This window comes from Scyliorhinus canicula, chromosome 4 (assembly GCF_902713615.1).
Source record: "Scyliorhinus canicula chromosome 4, sScyCan1.1, whole genome shotgun sequence".
NCBI lineage: Eukaryota > Metazoa > Chordata > Chondrichthyes > Carcharhiniformes > Scyliorhinidae > Scyliorhinus > Scyliorhinus canicula.
Genome location: NC_052149.1, coordinates 128,452,186 through 128,479,415, shown reverse-complemented (window position 1 = coordinate 128,479,415; position 27,230 = coordinate 128,452,186). Strand labels below are relative to the sequence as shown.

The 27,230-nt window shown below is 48.1% G+C and overlaps 1 protein-coding gene across 1 annotated transcript in view; it reads left to right on the top strand.

Moving 5' to 3' along the window:
• LOC119964245 (roquin-1-like) overlaps window positions 1–27,230 on the top strand; it is a 215,959-nt gene that overhangs the window by 96,359 nt on the left and 92,370 nt on the right. The window contains exons 4-7 of the mRNA XM_038793525.1: window positions 9,041–9,161; window positions 12,325–12,564; window positions 15,288–15,463; window positions 23,732–23,932. Coding sequence (XP_038649453.1) covers window positions 9,041–9,161; window positions 12,325–12,564; window positions 15,288–15,463; window positions 23,732–23,932 — 738 coding nt within the window. The remainder of the gene's footprint in view (window positions 1–9,040; window positions 9,162–12,324; window positions 12,565–15,287; window positions 15,464–23,731; window positions 23,933–27,230) is intronic.

The window sequence follows — 27,230 nt, the reverse complement described above, 5'->3', positions numbered from 1 at the left end:
CGCTGCCTGATCCCCGCCGGCCGCCATATTGTTTTTCGCACCCGTTCTCCTCTTCTCCAAAGCCGCTTTTTTTGATCGCCCAACTCCTGGTCCACTCCATACAGCGCTGGGGAACCCTCACTATTTTCTTCCCACACTTGGAATCGTCGTCAAAGTAACGCTGGAGCTCCTTAAAAGGGCCCAAAAGTCCGATATCGACGGGAGCTGCCGACCGTGCGACCTTCCCAGGCATAGCCGCAACCGGAAGTCGTGACGCACTGTTTTTACACATAGCTCTCCCTGTGTGTGACAGTGTTCAGTACACACAGCTCACCCTGTGTGGGACACACTGTACAGTACACACAGCTATCCCTATGTGTGACACACAGTTCAGTACACACAGCTACCCCTGTGTGTGACACACTGTTCAGTACACACAACTCTCTCCGCGTGTGTGACGCACTGTTCAATACACACAGCTCTCTCCATGTGTGTGACACACTGTCCAGTACACAAACCTCTCCCCCTGTGTGTGACGTGCTGTTCAGTGCACACAGCGCTGCCCCTGTGTGTGACACACTTTTCAATACTCGCAGCTCTCCCCGTGTGTGACAGTGTTCAGTACACACACCTCTCCGCATGTGTGACCATCTGTGCAGTACACACAGCTCCCCAGTGTGCGATACACTGTACAGTACACACACACACACACCGCCGTGTGTGACACACTGTTCAGTACACACAGCGCTCTCCATCTGTGTGACACACTGTTCAGTACACACAGCTCTCTCCCTGTGTGTGACCATCTGTGCAGTACGCACAGCTCTCCGTGTGACACACTGTTCAGTACTCACACCTCCCCCCCTATGTATGACACACTGTTCAGTACTCACAGCTCTCTCCCTGTGTGTGACCATCTGTGCAGTAGACACAGCTCCCCCGTGTGCGACACACTGTACAGTACACACACACCACCCTGTGTGTCACACTGTTCAGAACACACAGCGCTGCCCCTGTGTGTGACACACTGTTCGATACACACCGCTCTCCCTGTGTGTGACACACTGTTCAGTGCACACAGCTCTCCCTGTACACACAGCTCCTCTGTGTCTGTGAAACACTGTTCAGTACACAGCTCCCCCTGTGTGTGACACACTGTTCAGTACACACAGCTCCCCCTGTGTGTGACACACTGTTCAGTACACACAGCTCCCCCTGTGTGTGACACACTGTTCAGTACACACAGCTCTCCCCGTATGTGTGACACACAATTTGTACTGTAATGTTTCTTCATGATGAATTGGACTTTTCTGTGCAGATTCACTGTACAATCTGTGGCAAAATGTGATGAAGCACCGGTCACCCTCAACATTAGAAAGTGATGTCAGCCCTCTCACTGCTGGCTCATAGACTCGTGGTGTCTGTAAACAAGTTAAGCTGGAACAGGCAGGCTAAAGTCATCGCAGAGGCGCAGGTGACACCGAGCCTAGACCACGTCATGCGATGATTGTGCAGCCTGCGTATGGTCTTGCAGCATGCAGTGCCCAGGCTATGTTTGGCGAGAGGAACAGTTTCTGTGCCTGCAACATCTGTCTGTCGGAAGGAGGTGTTATTTACAGAACTGCAATGGCTGGGTTACTGAAACATTTTGGTCATATGAGGTCAATTCCTCTCGCTCACTCCAGCTGTAGAATGACCACGGACTCTGTAGAGACCCTCTCTTGCAAATCCTTGCTCCGCTGTGCAGCAAGCTTCTTCAGGGCTCCAGCCATTATTTTGCCCATTGTATTTTACCATTGGGAACTTTTAATTGTCCAGGACAATAGGAGGATGCCATTAGCCCCAGACTCTTCTTCCAACATTTAATTAAATTATGGCTGACTGGCATCTGAATGCCAGTTATTTAGCTTTGCTCCATAACAATTAATATCCTTATTTGACCTGGGCTGTGACCAGTATCCAGGCCAATCATAGAACTAGGGCTGTGGACAGGGTTTTGAAGTAACAGAGAAGGGGGAGGGTTTGGATGAACAGAAATTTAGGAATCCAAAGAGAAAGATCAAGGCATCAGAACAATACAGTGATGTGGGCGAAAACAAGCTGGATGAAGCAGGAAGAGCAAAGAACAATACAGCACAGGAACAGGCCCTTCGGCCCTCCAAACCTGCGCCGACCATGGTACCTGCCTAAATTAAAACAGTATGCACTTACGGAGTCCGTACCCTTCCATTCCCACCCTATTCATATATTTGGCTAGATGCCCCTTAAATGCCGCTATCGTACCTGCCCCCACCACCTCCCCAGGCTGTTCCATATATTTACCACCCTGTGTGTTAAAAAAAAACCTGCCTCGCACACCAGTTCTAAACTTTTCCCACGCACTTTAAACCTATGTCCCCTAGTACTTGACTCTCCTACCCTAGGAAAGAGCCTCTGACTATCCACTCTGTCCATGCCACTCATAATCTTGTAGACCTCTATCAGGTCGCCTCTCAACCTCCGTCGTTCCAGTGAGAACAGACCAAGTTTATCTAACCTCTCCTCATAGCTAATGCCCTCCATACCAGGCAACATCCTAGTAAACCGCTTCTGTACCCTCTCCAAAGTATCCGCACAGTCACAACTTTCCATTCAGAAAAACACCCTTCTACTGCTACCCTCTGTCTTCTGTGCCCAAGCCAGTTCTGTATCCAACTTGCCAGCTCTCCACTGATCCCATGTGCCTTCACCTTTCGTATTAGTGCACATGAGGTACCTTGTCAAAGGCTTCACTGAAGTCCATGTATACAACATCTACTGCCTTTCCCTTATCTGTCACCTTTGACACTTCCTCGGAAAACTCGATCAAATTAATGAGGCACGACCTCCCCTTCACAAAACCGTGCTGTACATCACTAATAAGTCCATTTGTTTCCAAATGTGAGTAAAGGGACAGAGAGTTTAACAAAAATTGTAGATCAGCAAGTAAGGATTTTGCAACAAATAAAAGTAGAAAAATTGATGGTAAAGGTTCTTACTCTGAATGCATGAAGCATCATTGATTCATGGCACAAATAGAGGTAAAAAAATTAAATTTAATCGCCATGAGAGAGTCATGGTTACAATGTGATCAAGGATTGGAAATAAATATTCCAGGTACACAATATTTCTCAAAGACAGACAGAACTGCAACGGAGGCGGGGTAGAGCTGAGAGTGAAGGATGGCATAAGGCAAGGTTTCCCAATCTAGGGTCCACAGACCTCCAGGGGTCCGTGAAGGTTCTCCAAGGGGTCCGTGAAGCTGGAAACCACCACGTGACCAGTAAATGCTGGTTCCAGCACGCAAAATTTTAAAGAGTTAGAGAAATCAAATAGGCCAATCGGAGCGAGACCCCTTGGAGCACTGAATCGGCTGTCTAGCAAGTCTATCAGCACCCAGTGCTTTGAGGCGCCATCTTCTGATTGACCCATTTGAATTATTTCACCTTGCTGAATTGGCAAGAGTGATCTCGGCGATGAGTTTGTATGCGTGTGGAACTGACTAGGGATGAAGCTATCTTCGATCTAGTATTGTACAATGAAGCAGGGTTAATTAGGAATGACATAGTAAAAGACCCACTGGGAAATAGTGATCATAATACCCAATTTCGAAGTGACATACTCCCAATTGCAAACATGAATCTTAAACTTAAAGCCAATTACATAGATGCGAGCAAAGAACTGGCGTAGGTTATTTCAATAAATAGACTAAGGGGTAAGTGAATAGTGGAAAAGATTTAAAGAACCGATTCAAAGTCTTCAACAAAAATACATTTCATTTTAAAAACAAAAACTCAGCAAGAAAGATCCCACCGTGGCTCACTCAGGAAATTAAGAACAACATCAATGTAAAAATGTAAATGTCGCCACAGTCCCAGAGGACCATCGGCTACTCTCTCCTTTGAGAGCTGACTGGTGGTGATTTAACCCGAGGGTCACCACACCTCAGACGAGGGGAAAGGTTGAGAATGTGGGCAATCATGAATAACCTCAGCCGGTACAGGAATTGGACCCGTATAATGTAGCACAGACCAACAGCAAGCCCAAGCAGAGGGCTACCAAAAGTTGATAAAAAGAGAAAAAATAGAGTAAGAGAGTAAACTAGCCAGAAATATGAAAATGGGTTGCAAGAGCTTTTGTAAATATGCAAAGATGAAGAAAATAGCTAAAGTAAACGTTGGTCCCTTAGAAGCAGAGACAGGAGAAATTATCCTGGGGTTTGAGGAAATGACAGAGGCAGCATTGATTAAGTTCTGTACCAGGAATAGACTATAAGAGCTAAAAAGTGAGGACATTAGGAAATTAGGGAATTAATATTTTTTGGCGAAACCCAAGGGACTAAAATCCGGACCTGATGGCCTACACCCTAGGATTCTAGAAGAGATAGCTGCAGAGATGGTGGATGTGCTGGCTATAATTTTCCAAAATTCCTTAGATGCTGGAACAATCCACTCGATTGGAAGTTGGTAAATGTTACACTATTTTTCAGGAAAGGAGGGCGAGAGAAAATAGTGAACTATAGGCCAGTTAGCCTCACGTTAGTTGTTAGAAAATGCTGGAATCTGTTTTTAGGGAAGTCTTAACTATGTACTGAGAATAGCTATTGTATGATTCAAACAAGTCAGCCTGGTTTTATTTGGGAAATCCTGTTTGACAAATTTCTTAAGAGATTTTTGAGGATGTGACTAGTAGGATTGATACAGGGGAACCAGTAGATGTAGTGTACCTGAATTTCCAAAAGGCATTCAGTAAGGTCCCACACAAAAGGTTAATAGGCAAGCTAAGAGCTCTTGCACTTTCTGTGAGATATTTTAGTGTGGTTAGAGGATTGGTTAATGGATAGAAAGTAGAGTGTGGGCATAAACAAGGATTTTTCAAGTTGGTAGGCAGTGAATAATGGAATTCAGCGAGGATTAATGCAGGACCTCGGCTATTTGCAGTCCATATTAAGGACTTTGAAGAGACCGAGAGTAATGTATCAAAGTTTGCTGATGACGCCAAACTAGGTGTGAAGACAGCTGTGGTGAGGGCACAGTGAGGCTGAAAAGAGATATGGACAGGTTAAGTGCGTGGGCAACAGGATGGCAGATGGAGAACAGTGAAGTTACTCACTTTGGTTTTAAGAATAGAACAGCATTTGAGTTTAAGAAATGCATAACAGAATTTCTTTTACAAAAGTGTGAAACTTGTAAATGGTGATGTTCAAAGAGACTTGGGCGTGCTTTTACAAGAAATGCCGGAAGTTAGCATGCAGGTGCAGCAAGCAATTGGAAGGCAAATAGTATGTTGGCCTTTTTTGCAGAGGGATTGGGGTTACAGGAATAAAGAAATCTTGCTGCAATTATACAGGGTTTTGGTGGTTCCACATCTGGGATACTGGGTGTAGTTTTGGTCTCAATACTTAAAAATGGATATACTTGCATTGGAGGCGGTATAGCAAAGGCTCGCTACATTGGTCTCAGGATGAGAGGTGTTGTCCTATGATGGGAGGATGAATAAATTGTGTGTATATTATCTGGAGTTTAGAAGAATGAGAGGTGATCTCATTGAAACCTATACAATCCTGAAGGTGTTTGATGGGGTGGATGCTGAGAGATTGTTTCCACTGGTCGGGGAATCTAAAACACAGGGTCACAGTCTCAGGATAAGGAGCCGATCATTTAGGGCTGAGATGAGGTGAAATTTCTTTACTCAAAGGGTTGTAAATCTTTGGAATTTTCAACACAAAGGTTTCTAGATGCTCCAGCATTCAATATATTTTAGGCCGGGATTGATAGATCTTTGGTCTGACAGCGGTGAAAAGAGCACCCAAAGAGACTTTATTTGTTTATTTATTAATTTAATATCCAACTCGAAGGATACTTTGCTCGGGACAGTATTGCCTTGTTCTGAGGACAAGGGTTGCAATGGAGGGAGAAAAGAGCAAGGGCAGCAGAGCACAGGAAAGGGTGAGGAGAACGATAGGTAGGGAAAACAGATATTGGGCGACAGATGGATACATAACCGACCCAGGGAGGGGGGCCACCACACTAGCGGAAAGACTAGCGCCAGGAAGCATGAGCGAGACAGGGGCCACGACACATCTCCCACAAGGGAGAGAGCGCCTGGCAAAGGGGGGAGTAACGCATCAGTAACAGGGAACAATTAGGGGAAGAAACGGGGGGGGGGAAGATGGGGGGGGTTGGGTACAAACATAGAAGCAAAGATAGTAAGGGCATTAGGCTGGCTACCACAGGCACTGCAAGCAACCACTTTGGAGGGTACCTGGACACCAACACCCTTTGAAGGGTGTTGGGTGACCCCCTAACAAAGGGAAATGCAAGGGCATGTCCACCAGGTAAATATGGTTGATCCCGCAGGAGGGGGAATAAAAAGCACCATCAGGATAGACACCTGGAACATCAGGGGAATAAAAGGCCCAGTGGAAAGATCCAGAACCTGCGCCCACCTGAAAAATAAGAAAGCCTACATAGTCTTTCTCCAAGAGACGCACCTGAAGGACAAGGACCAACTATGGGTAAGAAGGGCTGGGTGGGACAGGCCTACCATTCCTGCTACGGGACAAGGGCTAGGGGGGAGTAGCCGTACTACTAAACAAGAGGACGATGTTTACTGCGACGAGGACGGTTACTGATCCAGGAGGACTGTGCGTCATGATCAGCGGTGCCCTGGACGTAGCACAGGTAGTCCTGGTAAATGTGTACGCTCCAAACGGGGACGACACGGAATTTATAAAGAAGACCATGGCGGAAATCCCCAACGTTGACAAGCACCGGCTTATCATTTTGGGGGGGGGGGGGGGGTCGACTGGAATTATGTACAGGACCTACAGGCAGACCAGCCAAACCCCAAAACAGGGAAGACCTCCAATATGGCGAAAGAACCCGGCAGTTCACCCACCCAGGGTTAGAAGGAGTTACCCAAAGCTGAAGAGCAGTCCAGGCAGTAGAGTGAATAATCATTGCATTTTTGCTCACCCTTCCCTAATATCTGGTGCCTCAGGCAGTGTTTAAAGCAGCAGCTATTACAGGTGTCAGAGACTTCCTTGAAAGCCAAGCACACTTCAACAGGCCACAAATCCCTTGACAGCCTTTGAAATGCAAATCTTCCATTCAATTTTGAATATCAATACATAGCATTAGCCAATGATTGACAGTTTTCGTACTCCAGAGACAGCTGTTGGTGGATTGTTGATCTGTCTTTTCCTTCACATTTTAATGCAACTCCATTACCTTGATTTGATACCAACTACAATGTTTATATACACTATTGCTATGATTGGCAGCTCCTTACCACATCAAAAGCAGCTATGATGTGGGGGTGGAGACCCGGATTTCCAGCTCATCAATCAGATGGAAATGGATGCAAATCACCGATTGTCATCCTCCGTGCCAGCGCGGTGCATGTAGCTCACTGCCACTGCTGTCGGGGGACCGGAGCATCAGTTCTAATCCCATTTCTCGGCTGACGCTCCATTCTCCTTCCAATCGGGAAACCCCCTACCAGGGTCGGTCAATGGAGATTCACCCTATAAAGGTATCAGTTATCTGAGTGCAGACTGTGACTCTGGTTAGTTTCCACAGTGCAAAGAACAGCAACTCTGTCTTCACCACTTATCCAAGAGTAAAAAGTAAGCCGAAAGCTTTGAAGAAATGTGCATTTTTACATTGTGGATTTCACAACCTCGGGGAGGCATCAAAGCACTTTACAGTCATTAAAATAATTTTGAAGCAGCCAATTTGTACACAATAAGCTCCAATAAACACGTGTGATAATGACTAAACAATCTGGTTTAGTGATGTTGATTGAGTGATAAATAAATATTGACCAGTACACCGGTGAGAAGTCTCCTCTTTTTAAAATTGTACCGGGGATCTTTCATACGTGTCTGCCTGAGGCGACAGCTTTTCCAACAACACCGCATTCCCTCATTACCGCACTGGAGTGTCAGCCTGGATCATTTGTCCAAATCTCTGGAGGGATTTGATTCCGTGACCATGTCAAAACAGGGACTGACTCGAGCTGAAGTCGTACCTTCCCTCTTTACTCAAAGAGGGTGAAGCTTTTCTCTGGGGACCAAGCTGCTGGGCATTCATCTCTGCGTTGGATACTATGCGAGTCCTGATGATGTAGCGTTACAATATAATTCAGTAAGAACATAGAACAGTACAGCACAGAACAGGCCCTTCGGCCCTCAATGTTGTGCCGAGCCATGATCACCCTACTCAAACCCACGTATACACCCTATACCCGTAACCCAACAACCCCCCCCTTAACCTTACTTTTATTAGGACACTACGGGCAATTTAGCATGGCCAATCCACCTAACCCGCACATCTTTGGACTGTGGGAGGAAACCGGAGCACCCGGAGGAAACCCACGCACACAGGGGGAGGACGTGCAGACTCCACACAGACAGTGACCCAGCCGGGAATCGAACCTGGGACCCTGGAGCTGTGAAGCATTTATGCTAACCACCATGCTACCCTGCTGCTCCAGAAGAAGTCTTACAACACCAGGTTAAAGTCCAACAGGTTTGTTTCAAACACGAGCTTTCGGAGCACTGCTCCTTCCTCAGGTGAATGAGTTATTCTCAGGTGAGTGGTCATTCACCTGAGGAAGGAGCAGTGCTCCGAAAGCTCGTGTTTGAAACAAACCTGTTGGACTTTAACCTGGTGTTGTAAGACTTCTTACTGTGCTCACCCCAGTCCAACGCTGGCATCTCCACATCACAATATAATTCCTCACTGTGCACCAGTGACAATACTCCAGACATGCTCCCATGGCTGGAGAGTTCTTGGATGTCCTGCAGCCATAGAGAGCACCAATGTTTACATCATAGAACTGATTATCCAATCAAATGGAGGCTTCAGCTATTAAGATTAATCCCTGTTAGAGTTGCATTAAAATACCTTCCCTTGTGTGAAGAGCGTTAAAGTTCTACATTATACTCTGTGACATTAATTTATTATGAAGTATTGTTATGAACGGTGTTAATTCTATATAGTTTAACAGCTTTTCTCTTTGAACTGTTTATGTGCAGATTCCAGAGCCGCAGTCTGTCACCTTGTGTACTGGAGCAGAAAATACCAAACACTACGAGGAAGCAAAGAAATGTGTGGAGGAACTGGCACTGTACCTCAAGCCTCTCAGCAGCACCAGAGGTACCCTCAGTCCCCTTGGGGCATTCCACTCTATACTATCATATAAACTAGGAGCACGAGTAGGCCATTCGGCCCCTCCAGCCTGCTTCACCATTTAGTAAGATCGAGGCTGATCTAATTGAGGCCCTCCTGCCCCCCCCCCCCCCCCCATAACCTTCAACTCTTTTGTCCATCAAGAACCTATCTAACCCACCAATAAAAAGATTCAATGGCTCTGCCACCACCATCACTCGCTGAAGATGAGAGTTTCACAGACTCCCAACCCTCTGAGGGAAAAGAAATTGATCTCAACGCCGTCTAACCCCACCTACTAGCCTGCACATCTTTGGACACTAAAGGGCAATTTAGCATGGCCAATCCACCTAACCCGCACATCTTTGGAATGTGGGAGGAAACCAGAGCAAACCCACGCAGACACAGAGAATGTGCAAACTCCACACAGACTCGAGGCTGGAATCGAACCCAGGTCCCTGGCACTGAGGCAGCAGTGCTAGCCCTTATTTTCCCGAACGATGCTACCCTTATTTTTTAAACTGTCCTCTGGTTCTAGTCTCTCCTATAAGGGGAAACATCCACCCTGTCAAGTCTCCTCAGGATCTTATATGCTTTAATAAGATCACTTCTCATTCTTCTAAACTCCAATGGATACAGGCCTAACTTCCAATTACACACCATTATTCAGAATGACCATGCCGGTCTGGTTCGCCCATTAACTTTTGGGACTGCTGCCCTTTCTGTGCGAGTAGTTTGATAGGAGGTTCTAAAACATCTGAATGGCTTCAGGCATCCAGCCTCTGTCTCTCTGGCCTGAGGTCCCTTACTTGTACATAAGCTCCCTGAGAGATACTCCAATAAATCGTGTCTGTTTAGAGAAGGTCCCATTTTAAAAAAAAAAATAATAATAAATCCCTGTGCCAACTTCACGGCGCGCCCCTGGCCCCTCACTTCAAACCATACCAGAGAATGCTGCCGGTGTGGAACAGGAAGCTTACAGCCATTTACTATCCCAAAATGACATTGCACTCAGGAGGGGAATGCCTGACGTGAAGGACCACAAGAAGGTCCTCTGTTTTTCACAGTTGTCTGTTTGTGGATTGTCTTAATGAGCAATGCCTTGAGCAGGAAGCTGTCACATATGATAAATGAGCTTGGGAACTGTGTCTCCTCCTGTTGGTGTTAAAACAAACTTTGCCCTCCCTATTTCTGTAACCTCCAAGTTCCCTGCATCCCTCAAAATTGGACCTTTTGTCTATCCCTGCTTCCTTCGCTCCACTATTGGCCGTGCCAACATCTCTACGTTGCCCTCCTTTAAGATGCTCCTTAATATCTGTTAAATTTCCGGACTAGACCCCAACATTTGTTAGGATACCAGACAAGAACCCCAAACACATGTTTTAAATTTGGAAAACTGAGGAAAGGATACTTCACTCCAGGAGCCCACTGACAAATAGGGATATGTTATATTTTTAAAAAGTAATTATTAGCACAGATTAACCTTCATTAACATCACCTAAAATAGCTTACATTTAACAGTAAAACAATTCTTAACAATAAAAGGGAACACTTTAAATTCTAACTGATAGCGCCAATCAAGCAAAACCCATCACAAGTCAAAAGCCACTTGTAAATACGTTAGCAAACACAGGGTTACAGCTGAATAGCCATTTCTTGGAAAGACTGCTTGGAGAGAGACAGAGACCCTATCAGGAAACAGCCTGCAGATTATTGCCTGTGTCAGGCTACTGTTTAAACTGACAGCCCTTTGCAAAAGCTTCTGCGCAGCTCAAAATTTCCAGCAAAACTAAAACTAAACTGTCAGCTACAGAACTGGCTCCTCCCATTAATTACATTATTTCTATCTCACTAACTGGGTTATGACCATTTACTATGACCAACTACAACCCTTCAGTTATCAAAATCGCAGGGATCCTTCTATAAACAAAATTCCATTAGTCCTTTATAGGTAAACAATATACATGACTGGAAAGAATGATGATCTAACTTTTATGGCATCCTAATTGCCTTTCTGTAGTCACTGTGTAGAACCTAGATTCTTTAATAATATTACTGCAACAGATATAACAGATTTTCACAGTAACTTCATTGCAGTGTCAGTGTAAGTCAACTGTGACACGAATAAAGATTGTAATTCTAATTATAGCAATTTCTTACATTTATCACAATCTTCCTCTCGGAAAGAGCTCCACATACTGCTCCAAATGCCTTTCTTTGTTTGTCTTGCGTACACTCCAGTGAAGCACCTTGCAATATTTTCCAGTGCAAGTTCAGACAGACTTACAGTCTGTTTGATTCTTAGTGGCTAAGGGATTGACAAAGTCTAATACTGAGGTGAATTAACAAAACGCAGCCTGAAACAATGAAGGTCAGATCCGAGCAGAAATTCCAGCTCTCGGGTTGATCAGCATGCAGCCAAACTGAAAAAGGAAATCTCGCAATGTCGTAGGTGGCTGGTGGCATTTTAAATTTTGACTTCACCATAACTAATTAAAGTCAGAGGGCAGCACAGTGGCCTAGTGGTTAGCACAACCGCCTCACGGCGCTGAGGTACCAGGTTCGATCCCGGCTCTGGGTCACTGTCCGTGTGGAGTTTGCACGTTCTCCCCATGTCTGCGTGGGTTTCGCCCCCACAACCCAAAAATATGCAGAGTAGGTGGATTGGCCACGCTAAATTGCCCCTTAATTGGAAAAAATAATTGGCTAATCTAAATTTATAAAAAATAAAATTTAAAATAAAATTTAAAAAAACTAATTAAAGTCATGTCACGAAGGAAAGAATTCCTATCTCTGCCAGAATATCCTTTGTAAAGTGACTGGCTGCCCCCTCTCTCTCTGTGTCTCTCTCTGTGGGGCCTTGCTGTGGGATGTCTGATTTATTTTTGTCGATGAGCTTGTTTACAATATGGAGATGAGTTTTTGGGGAGTGGAGGAATTGCAGGTGCCAGACTTTGCCCCGTCAGATGGCTGGCTCCCTTTGCCTGCTTAAGTTTGATGTCCATGTTCCTGACCGTAAATAGTGATGTTGTTGCAGCGCATGTAGACAGGAGACTAGGCTGTTCAGGTTGGAGAGTTCCTCAAGTACTGTCCCTGTGCACCGTCATCCTGCCCGTCGTCCTGTGCTGAGCTGTGTTGTGTTCTACCGCAGGTGTGGTGCTCAGCAGTGCTGCGCAGAGCGTGCTGAGCAGGCCCATGCAGAGGAAGCTGGTTACCCTGGTTCACTGTCAGCTGGTGGAAGAAGAAGGCCGAATTCGGGCAATGAGAGCTGCCCGCTCGCTGGGGGAGCGCACTGTCACTGAGCTCATCCTTCAACATCAAAACCCACAGCAACTGTCATCCAATCTCTGGGCAGCTGTCAGAGCCAGAGGCTGCCAATTCCTTGGGCCAGGTACAGTACTGAATGCTGTTGACTTAATACTCCCTGTATGTGTTACCACTTCAGGATATTAGACAATTCCTTCAAAAACTACACTCTCCCAAAAATATGCTTTCATCCAAGATCCAAAGAGCTTTGGTGTTAGAAGCAATATTTGAAAGGACCATTCTCCTCTACCTCTCTCATTTGTTCTAAATTTTACTCTGTGGATTGTAGAATTCCCACATAAATGATTGGGAATTAGCAGAGTCAACAAAACTCTAATTGATGGTATATAAATATAAACGGAATAATTTAATCGAGATCGGAGGAACTGGAGGACGGGGCGAGATGGGTGAGACTGGAGTCGGGCGCGGGGTCAGAGACGAGTCAGGGGCGGGGTCAGAGACTGGGGTCAGGGTCGGATGGGAGAGTCTGGGGCAGGGTCAGAGACTGGGGTCAGGGTGGGATGGGAGAGACTGGAGTCGGGGGCGGGGTGAGAGACTGGAGGACGGGGTGGGATGGGAGAGACTGGAGCCGGGGCGGGATGGGAGAGACTGGAGTCGGGGCGGGGCGGGAGAGACTGGAGTCGGGGCGGGATCGGAGAGACTGGAGTCGGGGTGGGATAGGAGAGAGTGGAGGAAGGGGCGGATGGGAGAGACTGGAGGACGGGGCGGGATGGGAGAGAGTGGAGGACGGGGCGGCATGGGAGAGAGTGGAGGACGGGGCGGCATGGGAGAGACTGGAGGACGGGTCGGCATGGGAGAGACTGGAGTCGGGGCGGGATGGGAGAGAGTGGAGGACGGGGCGGGATGGGAGAGACTGGAGGACGGGGTGGGATGGGAGAGGCTGGAGTCGGGGGCGGGGTCAGAGAGACTGGAGGACGGGTCGGCATGGGAGAGACTGGAGTCGGGGCGGGATGGGAGAGAGTGGAGGACGGGGCGGGATGGGAGAGACTGGAGGACGGGTCGGCATGGGAGAGACTGGAGGACGGGGCGGGATGGGAGAGAGTGGAGGACGGGGCGGGATGGGAGAGACTGGAGTCGGGGCGGGATGGGAGAGAGTGGAGGACGGGGCGGGATGGGAGAGATTGGAGGGCGGGATGGGAGAGAGTGGAGGACGGGGCGGGATGGGAGAGAGTGGAGGACGGGTAGGGATGGGAGAGACTGGAGGACGGGGTGGGATGCGAGAGAGAGGAGGACGGGGCGGGATGGGAGAGAATGGAGGACGGGGCGGGATGGGAGAGACTGGAGGATGGGATGGGAGAGACTGGAGTCGGGGCGGGATGGGAGAGAGTGGAGGGCGGGATGTGAGAGAGTGGAGGGCGGGATGGGAGAGAGTGGAGGGCGGGGCGGGATGGGAGAGAGTGGAGGACGAGGCGGGATGGGAGAGAGTGGAGGACGGGGCGGGATGGGAGAGAGTGGAGGACGGGGCGGGATGGGAGAGACTGGAGGACGGGGCGGGATGGGAGAGACTGGAGGACGGGGCGGGATGGGAGAGACTGGAGGACGGGGTGTGGGGGGAGAGAGTGGAGGACGGGGTGTGGTGGGAGAGAGTGGAGGACGGGGTGTGGTGGGAGAGAGTGGAGGACGGGGCGGGATGGGAGAGACTGGAGGACGGGGCGGGATGGGAGAGACTGGAGGACGGGGTGGGATGGGAGAGACTGGAGGACGGGGTGGGATGGGAGAGATTGGAGGGCGGGATGGGAGAGAGTGGAGGACGGGGCGGGATGGGAGAGAGTGGAGGACGGGGCGGGATGGGAGAGAGTGGAGGACGGGGCGGGATGGGAGAGAGTGGAGGACGGGGCGGGATGGGAGAGAGTGGAGGACGGGGCGGGATGGGAGAGAGTGGAGGACGGGGCGGGATGGGAGAGAGTGGAGGACGGGGCGGGATGGGAGAGAGTGGAGGACGGGGCGGGATGGGAGAGAGTGGAGGACGGGGCGGGATGGGAGAGAGTGGAGGACGGGGCGGGATGGGAGAGAGTGGAGGACGGGGCGGGATGGGAGAGAATAGAGGACGGGGCAGGATGGGAGAGACTGGAGGACGGGGTGTGGTGGGAGAGACTGGAGGACGGGGTGGGATGGGAGAGAGTGGAGGACGGGGTGGGATGGGAGAGACTGGAGTCGGGGCGGGATGGGAGAGCGTGGAGGACGGGGCGGGATGGGAGAGATTGGAGGGCGGGATGGGAGAGATTGGAGGGCGGGATGGGAGAGACTGGAGGACGGGGTGGGATGCGAGAGAGGGGAGGACGGGGCGGGATGGCAGAGATTGGAGGGCGGGGTGGGATGGGAGAGACTGGAGTCAGGGCGGGATGGGAGAGAGTGGTGGACGGGGCGGGATGGGAAAGACTGGAGTCGGGGCGGGATGTGAGAGAGTGGAGGACGGGGCGGGATGGGAGAGAGTGGAGGACGGGGCGGGATGGGAGAGAGTGGAGTCGGGGCGGGATGGGAGAGAGTGGAGGACGGGGCGGGATGGGAGAGATTGGAGGGCGTGGTGGGATGGGAGAGACTGGAGGATGGGAGGGAATAGGGTATGGGGGGATGGGAGAGAATGAAGGATGGATGGTATCGGAGGGAAATGGCAGGAGTGGAGGAGGGGGCAAGATTGGAGGGCCAGGAGAGTGGGGCAAGATTGGAGCTTATACAGGATGGATGGTAACTAAACTCTAAATACAGAACCAGGAGTAGTGAGCTATGTGTCGGATGGAGAATGATTAATTTTTGCAATTTTGGTTTATTAATCTCTTTGGTTCCCAGCTATGCAGGAAGAAGCCCTCAAACTTGTCCTCCTTGCACTTGAGGATGGCTCTGCACTCTCCAGAAAGGTTTTGGTACTGTTTGTAGTCCAGAGACTGGAACCTCGATTTCCTCAAGCCTCGAAGACCAGCATTGGGCATGTGGTTCAACTGCTCTACAGAGCCTCCTGTTTCAAAGTAGGTCTTTGGCCCCAGTTGAAATGTGTAGATTCATTTAAGGGCAACTGCCAAGCCTAATAATTAATCTGATATGTATCGTTGACCTGAACATGCATAACGGGAATAATTTTGAAAGTTTGCTGATGGCTCAGAGCTCATTAATGTTGCATTTCATATCTGTGCCGATGACACCCAGCCTGATCTCACTGGCATCTCTCTGCAGTGCCGTTGATTTGTTGTGCTGTGTCTGCTATCCTGTATTGGTGGAGCAGAAATTTCCTTCAGCTAAACACTGGGAAATTTCGTCCCAGCCACATGTTTCTCGGCAACATGACATGGCAGTTGTTCACTGGCGGTGGGCTTCTCTGCTCCCACAGCTGCCAATGGGATTTCCTACCCTATTTGAAGCCACCCCAAACCGCCGGGAAACCCATGGGTGGGGGTGCGCTGAGGGCAGGACCAGAGACTCCCGCCGCCAGCGAACAGCTGGAGAATTCTGGCCATTGGGCTGGATTCTCCGTTCCTGAGACTGAGGGCTGGATTCTGCGGCTCTGTCCGCAGGATCCGTCTGGTCTTACGACCAAAAGGTCGGCGGCACCCCCGCACCGATGCTCCGCCCGGTGGAGGGCTAGCAGCTGCGCCATGTAAAGCCAGCCTGCCGATACGGACGCAGAATTTCCGGGTCCGTGGCCACGCATGTGCACGGCAATGGCCTGCAGCAACTGTGCCGTACAACATGGTGGCAGCCGTGCACGGACCCGGCCTACCGTCCCCCTGTAACCCTGCCTCGCTACCACCAGTGTCCCCCCCCCCCCCAAGCCCCTGCCAGCGCTCCCCCAGCCAGTGGAATGGCTCCCCACCCCGACTGTGGTGATGCTGGACACAGTCCGCAAGGTCCCCGAAAGTTGTGAGGACACGCGCCCCACACCGTTGGGGACTCGGAGCATCAGGGGAGGGCATCAGATGGCATCCTGAGGCCGTCCCGACAGCGTGTGCGTACACCTCGTGTACGCCGTTTTTGAGGAGCCGAAGCATCGGAAAATAGCCGCCACCCCAATTCCAGCGTAAAATTTGATTCTCCGGCCGATCGGCAACTGCGATTTCAGCGTCGCCGATCGGGGAATCCCGCCCTAAGTGTTGTTGCCGTGGCAATATTCGTGCAATTTCACGACAGCAAAAATGGTGCCGAACCTGGACTGATTCAGCGTCTGTTGAGGGACTAGCACCGTGCGCTACATGGAATACAATCAATTGCAATCAAAAAGCGTGTGTGTTTCGTTGGGTATGGATGCTCAGGAGGCTGACAAGCTGCAACCGCACGTACACACTTCACTCCCCACACACACCATCCCAGCCAACAAGATGGTACTGGTTATGCTGGAGTGCGCCCATATTGCTAATGGGTCAGCTAGGGGGTGGCATGGGGGACACCTGTCCGACTCGTGGCCCTAAGTTTACAATCAGCGGCAGTGCACCTGTATGGCTGCCTTTCCGACTGTGGTAATGGTGTTCCATGTCCGTCCACCCGGACCCCATAGCCCATCTCCTGGCCAGCCCCCCCGCACTCCCTAAACCCTGGCAAAACCCCCTGACCAGTGGCACAACTGTCAGCAAACTATGCTGATGTTGGACACTTTCTGTAACCCCCCCCCCCTCTCTCGCTCAGCAACCACGATGCTGGTTTTATGATTTTTCAAAGCACATGTCAAGCACATCATTGGGAACTAGGCCCATCGGAGGCGAAAAAACCCGGTGGACCCGGAGAATACCGGGTCAGGCCCGCTAATGATATACAGTGTTTACTGTACGTGCGTTCTGGACCGCATTGATGCCGCTGTCGAGGTGACGGACAATTGCGATTTGACATCAAATCGCCGCCCGCCGCTATTTTGCCGTCAGAAACAGTCGTCCGGCCAATTGCGTTTCCCGATTTTTGGCGTCAGCCAGTGGAGAATCCCGCCCATTGTGTTTGGTCCCTGCCACAGTATCCATTCCCAAGCTACTATCTCTGTGACCAATGTCTGAGGCTGATGCAAACCACTGGCAACATTGTTGTTCCTGAAGGTGAGCTTCAGACCCCATGTCCACTCCCATCATGACCACCAAATTTCACCTCCATAACATCCCACATCTCTGACCCTGTCTCAGCCGATCTGCTGCTGGAAAAGTCATCTATTTAGTGTCCTATAAAATACACTATTTCAATGCTTTCCTGGAGACCGACTCACCTTCCACCCTCCATAAATTTGAACTCATCCAAAAAAACTCTGTTACCTGTATCCTAATTAATTCCAAATCTCACCAACCCAGCTGCTCGCCAACCTACATTGGCTCCCACTCCAGCAACAACCTGATTTTCTTTTTCAATTCTTGTTTCAAAGTTCTCATTCTCATTTCAAATCTGTGCATGGCCTTGCCCCTGGCCATTTCTGTAACTTCTTACAACCCACCGAGACCTCTTTGTTCCTCCAAGACTGGCATCATGCACATCCTCAGTTTCTATTACTCCAATATTGGCAGCCATGCCTTCAGCTGATGAGGCCCTAAGCTCTAGATTTCCCTCCCTAAACTTCTCCGCCTCACATGTCTCTGTCCTCCTCTCTGGTCTCTCCTTCTCTAAGACGCTTCTAAAAATCTACTTTTTTGACTGAGCTTTTCAATATTTCCTTTTGTGGTTTGGTATCAAATTTGGCTGCTGTCACTCCTGTGAAATTACTTTGGTAGTTTACCATGTCTACGGTGCTACATAAATGCATATTACTGGAGTAAAGCAGGAGGAGGATAGTAGTTGACTCCAGGAGGTCAATAACAGGCTGGTGAAATAAGCAGATACATGGCAGATAAAGAGTCATGTACAGAAGTGTGAAGTGTTGCATTTTGGAAAGAAGAATGATGTTAAACAATGTAAAATTGGTAGTTTTAATGGGGTTGCAGAAGAATATGACCTCGAGGTGTCCAAACACACATCTTTGATGAGGCTGGGTTACCTAGCTTTATAAATAGAGGCATATAGTTTTTAAAAAAGCAAGTACATACTGCTCAATCTTTAGAAATCACTGGTTAGAGGCTGGATTCCCCAGTTCCCCACCAACGTGTTTCTCAGCAGCACGTTGTTCACTGTATTCTGTCTTACCGCTGCTTGTCCATGAGATTTCTCTTTGAAGCCACCCCACCCCGCAGGGAAACCTGGAGGTAGGGGTGTGCATCCGGCAGAAATAGTGAATCGCAATGGCAGGAGAATTCCAGCCTCGGTCTCAGTTGGAGATCTAGCTATGATTGACAGGTCCTCACCACTCCAAAATAAGTTAAGTGCTTTCTGCTGAGAAAAGGAGAAATCGTAAGTATTTATCTCCCAGAGGTTTATAAACATTGTGGTGAGCTTCGCAGCAGGGTACTTGAGGTGCATTCAAGCATGAAGGGAAATGAGAATAAATAATCCAGACGCCGATCTGGAAGCTATTACCATGTCAGTTAAAGCCTACTAAAAGCTATTTCTTGTTGAAAGTGAATAAAAGCCTCGCAGATCAAAGGATCTGAGGGGTTTTATACCTTTGTGATGGGTTTTGACTTTCTATGAAGTAACAGCTGCTGCTTTCAATGCTTCTGCCAGATGTAAGGCATGGGTAAGTGAAAAGCAGTGATTTTTTCACTGTTACTGCCTTGACCACTCTTCAGCTTCCAGGCAGGGCTGATGGGAGGGTCTCTTATTATGGGGGTCTCTAAAATGGGGGTCTCTGATATGGGGGAGTATCTAATATGGTGGTCTCTGATTGGGGGGGGGTTCTCATATGGAGGATCTCTGATATGGGGGAGTATCTCATATGGTATTCTCTGATGAGGGAGTTTTGTGATATGGAGGGTCTCTGATATGGAAAGTCTCTGATGGGGGGTCGATTGTGGGTGGGGGGTGGGATCAGTCCATCGTTGTGCTGTGAGGGGGGGTGACCTGTAATTCCTGTGATGTAAAGGGAGGGCAAGCGATTCCCCTACTTATCAGCGTGGGAGGGGACAGGAATTGCGTTGTAGCGGGGAGGGGGCAGCCCAATAGTGGGATTCAGAAAAGAATTCTGTGAGCTCCCTGCTCTTCAAAGGAGAGGGAATCACTCCTGGCTGCCGTCACTTGCGCCAGTGCAGACCAGGAGCAATGTTACTCCAACGGGAGGACTTAGTGTCCCAAACAGAGAATCCTGCCCTCTGTTTCTGAAACCGGATTCATTGGTGACGCTGTTTCTGAATCCATGTTTAATGGTGATTCTGTTTCTGAATCCATGTTTAATAAGAACATAGAACATACAGTACAGAAGGAGGCCATTCGGCCCATCGAGTCTGCACCGACCCAGGGGGCAGCACGGTGGCCTAGTGGTTAGCACAACCGCCTCACGGCGCTGAGGTCCCAGGTTCGATCCCGGCTCTGGGTCACTGTCCGTGTGGAGTTTGCACGTTCTCCCCGTGTCTGCGTGGGTTTCGCCCCCACAACCCAAAAAATGTGCAAAGTAGGTGGATTGGCCACGCTAAATTGCCCCTTAATTGGAAAAAAATAATTGGCTAATCTAAATTTATAAAAAGAAAAAAAAAAAAGAGTCTGCACCGACCCACTTAAGCCCTCACTTTCACCAAATTCCCGTAACCCAATAAGTCCTCCTAACCTTTTTGGTCACAAAGGGCAATTTATCATGTCCAACCCACCTAACCTGCACGTCTTAGGACTGTGGGAGGAAACCGGAGCACCTGGAGGAAACCCATGCAGACATGGGGAGAACGTGCAGACTCCGCACAGACAGTGGCCCAGCGGGAATCGAACCTGGAACCCTGGCGCTGTGAAGCCACAGTGCTATCCACTTGTGCTACCGTGTTTCCCAAATGGTGACTGTTTCTGAACCCGTGGGTATGATATAATTGGGATTACGGAGACATGGCTGCAGGGTGAATAGGGATGGGAACTGAATGTCCCAGGGTTCTCAGTATTTAGGGAGGACAGGCATAAAAGAAAAGGTGGTGGAGTGGCACTGATGGTTAAAGAGGAAATTAACACAATAGTGAGAAAGGGTATTAGCTCTGACAATGCGGAATCTGTATGGGTACAGCTGAGGAATACCAAAGGACAAAAAACATTAGTGGGTGTCATATATAGACCCCCAAACTGCAGTGGTGAGGTTGGGAATGGCATTAAACAAGAAATTAGAAATGCGTGTAACAAGGGAATAGAACATAGATGGGTGATCATGGGTGATTTTAATCTTCACATAGATTGGGAAAATCAAATTAGCCACAATGCCGTAGAGGAGGAATTCCTGGAGTGTATACGGGATGGTTTTCCTGACCAATATGTGGAGGAACCAACTAGAGCAGGCCACCTTAGACTGGGTACTGTGTAATGAGAAGGGAATTATTGCCAATCTGGCTGTACGAGACCCCTTGGGTATGAGCGACCATAACATGATAGAATTTTATGTCAAGATGGAGAGTGAAGTAGTTGATTCGGAGACTAGGGTGCTGAATCTTAATAAATGGAACTATGAGGACATGAGGCGTGAGTTGGCATTGATAGATTGGGGAAAGTTACTTAAAGGGGTGACAGTGGATAGACAATGGCAAACATTCAAGGAACGCATGGAGGAACTACAGCAACTGTTCACTCCTGTCTGGCACAAAAGCAGAGGGGGTAAGAGGGCCAATCCATGGCTTAGAAAGGAAATTAGAAATAGTATCCGATACAAGGAAGAAGCATACAGATTGGCCAAGAAAAATAATAGATCTGAGGATTGGGAGCCATTTGGAATTTATCAAAGAAGGACGAAGGGATTGATTAAGAAGGGAAAGTACAGTACGAAAGGAAGCTTGCAGGGAACATAAAGACTGAGACAAAGAGTTTCTACAGATATGTGAAGAGAAGGAGATTGCTCAAGAGAAATGTAGGCCCCCTACAGACAGAAACAGGAGAATGCATAATAAGGGACAAAGAAATGGCTGAGCAATTGAATACATACTTTGGTTCTGTCTTCACAAATGAGGACACAAATCAAATCCCAGAAATATTGGAGAATGAAAGGTTTAGTGAGAGGGAAGAACTGAGGGAGATCAACATTAGTAGAGAAATGGTGCTGGGAAAACTGATGGGATTGAAGGCGGATAAATCCCCAGGGCCTGAGAATCTGCATCCCAGAGTGCTTAAGGGGATGCCTCTGGAAATAGTGGATGCATTGGTGGGCATCTTCCGGGATTCTATAGACTCTGGAACTGTCCCTGCAGATTGGAGGGTAGCTCACATCACTCCGATATTCAAAAAGGGAGGTAGAGAGAAAGCAGGGAATTATAGACCAGTGAGCCTAAGATCGGTAGTGGGGAAAATGCTTGAATCCATTATCAAGGATTTTATAGCGGAACATTTAGAAAGCAGTGGCAGGATCAGTCAGAGGCTGCATGGATCTATGAGGGGAAAATCAGGCTTGACAAATTCTTTGAAGAGGTAACCAGTACAGTCGACAAAGGGGAGCCAGTCGATGTATATTTGGAATTTCAGAAGGAATTTGACAAAGTCCCGCACAAGAAATTATTGTGCAAAATTAAAGCGCATGGGATTGGGGAAATGTATTAAGGTATTTAGAAAACTGGTTGGCAGAGAGGAAACAAAGAGTAGGGATTAATGGGTCCTTTTCAAATTGGCAGGCAGCAACTAGTGGGGTACCACAGGGATCGGTGCTGGGACCCCAACTATTCACGTTATATATTAATGATTTGGATGAGGGAACAAAATGTAACATCTCAAAGTTTGCAGAAGATACCAAATTAGGTGGGAGGAAGAATTATGACGAGGATGCAGAGATCCAACAGCAAGATCTGGACAGGTTGGGCAAATCAATGGCAGGTGCAGTATAATTTGGATAAGTGTGAGGTTATTCATTTTGGAAGCAAAAACAGAAAGGCAGATTACTACCTGAATGGTTGTAAATTGGGAGAGGGGAATGTGCAGCGGGACCTAGGTGACCTTGTGCACCATTTGCTGAAGGTAAGCATGCAGGTGCAGCAGGCGGTAAAGAAGGCTAATGGTATGTTGGCCTTCATTGCAAGAGGTTTCAAGTATAGAAGAAGGGAAGGATGTTTTTGCTCTCGAGGGAGTGCAGCGGAGGTTTACAGACTGATTCCAGGGATGGAAGGACTGTCATATAAGAAGAGATTGACTAGGTTGGGATTGTTCTCGCTGGAGTTCAGAAGAATAAGGGGCGATCTTATAGAGACTTATAAAATTCTAGCAGGACTAGACAGGGTAGATGCAGGGAAGATGTTACCAATGATAGGTGTGTCCAGAACCAGGGGTCACAGCCTGAGGATTTCGGGTAAACCATTTCAGACCGAGAGAAGGAGGCATTTCTTCACGCAAAGAATGGTGAGTCTGTGGAATTCATTACCACAGGAAGTAGTTGATGCTAAAACTTTGAATATATTCAAGAGGCGGCTGGATATAGCACTTGGGGAGAATGGGATCCAAGGTTATGGGGAGAAAGGGGATCAGCCATGATCGTGATGAATGGCAGAGCAGGCTCGAAGGGCCAAAAAGTCGTCTCCTGCTCCTATCTTCTCTGTATCTATGTATGTGTCTAATGGTCACTCTGTTTCTGAACCAGTGTTTAAAAACTGGCAAGTCATGCTACAGTTGGTAAGGCCGCACTTGGAATATTGCACACAATTCAGCCACACTACCACAAGGATGTGGAGGCTTTGGGGAGGGTTCAGAGGAGGTTTACCAGGATGTTGCCTGGTCTGGAGGGTGTTAGCTATGCAGAGAGGCTGAATAGTCTCGGATTGTTTCATTCGAAAGTCGGAAGTTGAGGGGTGACCTGATAGAGGTCGACAGGATTATGAGGGGCATGGATAGAGTGGATGGGCAGACACACTTTCCCAGGGTGGAGGGGTCAGTCACCAGGGTGCGTAAGATTAAGGTCCGTGGGGCAAAGTTTAGAGGAGATGTGCGAGGCAGGTTTTTTTTACACAGAGTGTGGTGAGTGCCTGAAATGCATTGCCAGGGGAGGTTGTGGAAGCAGATACATTAACAGCATTCAAAAGACATCTCGGCAAATAAGTGGATAGGATGGGTGTGGAGGGATACGGCACAAGGAAGTGCTGAGGGTTTTGGCCAAGGGTGGTATCATGACCGGTATAGGCTTGGAGGGCCAAAGGGTCTGTTCCTGTGCTGTATTGTTCCTTGTTAATGGTGATGCTGTTTCTGAACCCGTGTTTAATGGTCACTCTGTTTCTGACCCTGTGTTTAATGGTTATTCACTGTTGCAGGTCACAAAGAGAGATGAGGATTCTTCGTTGATGCAGCTGAAGGAGGAGTTTCGGACATATGAAGCACTGCGGCGGGAGCATGATTCTCAGATTGTGCAGATTGCCATGGAAGCCGGCCTTCGCATTGCTCCCGACCAATGGTCCTCCCTCCTTTATGGCGACCTGTCACACAAATCTCACATGCAATCCATCATTGACAAGGTACGGCAAGTTATGGCTATTGCTCATCTTAGCCATGGAGATAAATGTTTGCCGATCTTCTGAGGTATCCTACCCTTCTGGTGGGAAAGTCCATTAATATGTATGCTGCATCTCTCTGAAAGACCATCACGCATGCAGCCAATCCCTTTTGGAGTGCAGCAACTGTTTCTGCACCATGTAAGCCCAACATCGGTAGTGGGGAAAATGCTTGAATCCATTATCAAGGACTTTATAGTGGAACATTTAGAAAGCAGAGGCAGGATCAGTCAGAGTCAGCATGGATTTATGAAGGGAAAATCATGCTTGACAGATCTGTTGGAATTCTTTGAAGATGTAACCAGTACAGTCGACAAGGGGGAGCCAGTCGATGTGGTATATTTTGGATTTTCAGAAGGCGTTTGACAAAGTCCCGCATAAGAGATTATTGTGCAAAATTAAAGCACATGGGATTGAGGGAAATGTATTGAGGTGGATAGAAAACTGGTTGGCAGAGAGGAAACAGTCGGGATTAATGGGTCCTTTTCGAATTGGCAGGCAGTAACCAGTGGGGTACCACAGGAATCGGTGCTGGGACCTCAGCTATTCACAATTTATATTAATGATTTGGATGAGGGAACAAAATGTAACATCTTAAAGTTTGCAGATGATACCAAATTAGGTGGGAGGGTGAATTGTGACGAGGATGCAGGGATCCTACAGCAAGATCTGGACAGGTTGGGTGAATGGGCAAACCAATGGCAGATGCAGTATAATTTGGATAAGTGTGAAGTTATTCATTTTGGAAGCAAAAACAGGAAGGCAGATTACTACCTGAATGGTTGTAAATTGGGAGAGGGGAATGTGCAGTGGGATCTGGGTGTCCTTGTGCACCATTCGCTGAAGGTAAGCATGCAGGTGCAGCAGGCGGTAAAGAAGGCTAATGGTATGTTGGCCTTCATTGCAAGAGGTTTAGAATATAGAAACGGATGTGTTGCTGCAATTGTACAGGGCCTTGGTGAGACCACACTTGGGGTGTTGTGTGCAGTTTTGGTCTCCTCTGAGGAAGGATGTTCTTGCTCTTGAGGGAGTGCAGCGAAGGTTTACCAGGGATGGCAGGACTGTCATATGAGGAGAGATTGACTAAGTTGGGATTGTTCTCGCTAGAGTTCAGAAGAATGAGGGGAGATTTCATAGAGACTTATAAAATTCTAGTAGGACTAGACAGGGTAGATGCAGGGAAGATGTTACCAATGATGGGTGTGTCCAGAACCAGGGGTCACAGCCTGAGGATTCAGGGTAAACCATTTCGGACAGAGATAAGGAGACACTTCTTCACACAGAGTGGTGAGCCTGTGGAATTCATTACCACAGGAAGTAGTTGATGCTAAAACTTTGATATATTCAAGAGACAGCTGGATATAGCACTTGAGGAGAATGGGATCAAAGGCTGTGGGGAGAAAGCAGGGTTAGGCTATTGAGTTGGTTGATTAGCCATGATCGTGATGAATTGCGGAGTAGGCTCGAAGGGCCAAAAGGTCTCCTGCTCCTACCTTCTATGTATCTATTTATCTATGTGCAAAGCAAGATCCCAAAGTAGTCAGATGACTGAACAGGTAGACTGTTTTTAAGGTCTGGTTGAGGCAAAAATGTTGCTCAGTTCTCCAGGAGAGTTCACTGCCATTAGCATCCATTGAATATTAATTGAGTCTTACTAATGTAATACACTCTGAATCCAGTCACGGTTAAATCCTTCCATTCCTTTTTAGTATTCCTACATTAAATGTTAACAACTAACCTGGCCAATTGGATAAGTAACTGGCTATCACATAGAAGACAGAGGGTGGTGGTGGATGGAAAATTTTCAGACTGGAGACTAGTTACCAGCAGTGTTCATGTCCACAGATCTCTGAAGGTTGCCACTCAAGTGGATAGAGCCGTGAAGAAGGCCAATAGTGTGTTAGCGTTTATTAACAGGGGGCTTGAGTTGAAGAGCTGCGGGGTTATGCTGCAACTGTACATGACCCTGGTGAGACCACATTTGGAGTATTGTGTGCAGTTCTGGTGACCTCATTATTGGAATGATGTAGAAGCATTGGAAAGGGTGCAAAGGAGATTTACCAGGATGCTGCCTGGTTTGCAGGATAGGTCTTATGAGGAAAGGTTGAGGGAGCCAGGGCTTTTCTCTTTGGAGCGGAGGAGGATGAGAGGTGAATTAATGGAGGTTTATAAGATGATTAGGGGGATAGATAGAGTGGACGTTCAGAGACTATTTCCTCGGGTGGATGTAACTGTTACAAGGGGGCATAACTATAAGATTCAAGGTGGGAGATATAGGAGAGATGTCCGAGGTTCTTTACTCGGAGAGTGGTTAAGGTGTGGAATGGACTGCCTGCTGTGATAGTGGAGTCGGATACTTAAGGAACTTTCAAGCGGTTATTGGATAGGCACATGGAGCACACCAGAATGACAGGGAGTGGGATAGCTTGATCTTGGTTTCGGCCAGTGCTCAGCACAACATCGAGGGCCGAAGGGCCTGTTCTGTGCTGTACTGCTCTATGTTCTATGATCAGGATACCGCACTATGGTTTACATGGTGCTGGTTCAGATGTGCGGATCATGAATATTTGGGATTTACCTTGCGGAATCAGGGCAAATTTGAATAGGACTTTCATTGGGAGATTAAATGAGTTGATGAGAGTCGGTTACAGAGTGTACATAGAGTGTGGAATAAGATTAAATGAGTGTTGAGAGTCTATGATTGGGTAGAGTGTACATGGGGTGTGGAAGGAACCTGCAATCTGCATGTCGGTTTTTCTTGTCACTTGTGGATCTGTGAAATGGAGTCCCAGCACTTCATGCTGTATTGATTGTGAAATGTAATGCGTCTGAACAGGGATAAAATCCATGTGGAGTCTCACTGAGTCAGAATTCAATCACAAACATTAAATTAACTTTCTACTCAGTACATTTGTGATTCGCCCTGTTTGTCTCTCTCCTAAACTGTTACTTGTAGATGGTGCATGATGATGGAGAGCTGGACACCTACTTTTGAAACATATAGGCCTAGTAGACAACTGTCTGTTTCTGTAATCGATTTGCTTTATTGTTATTCCCTGTGCTTTACAGGAGCCGGATTCTCCGCTTCCCCCAGCTGGGTGTTTTTCATTGGTTGCTGTTCACTGGCAGCGGGTTTATCTACTCCAGCCACTTGCCAATGGGATTTCCCATTGAAGCCAACCCACCTGCGGGGGGGTGCTGCCGGCGGGAAATGTGAATTGCAATGGCCAGAGAATTCCGGTCCAGATTTCTCTGGGATTCT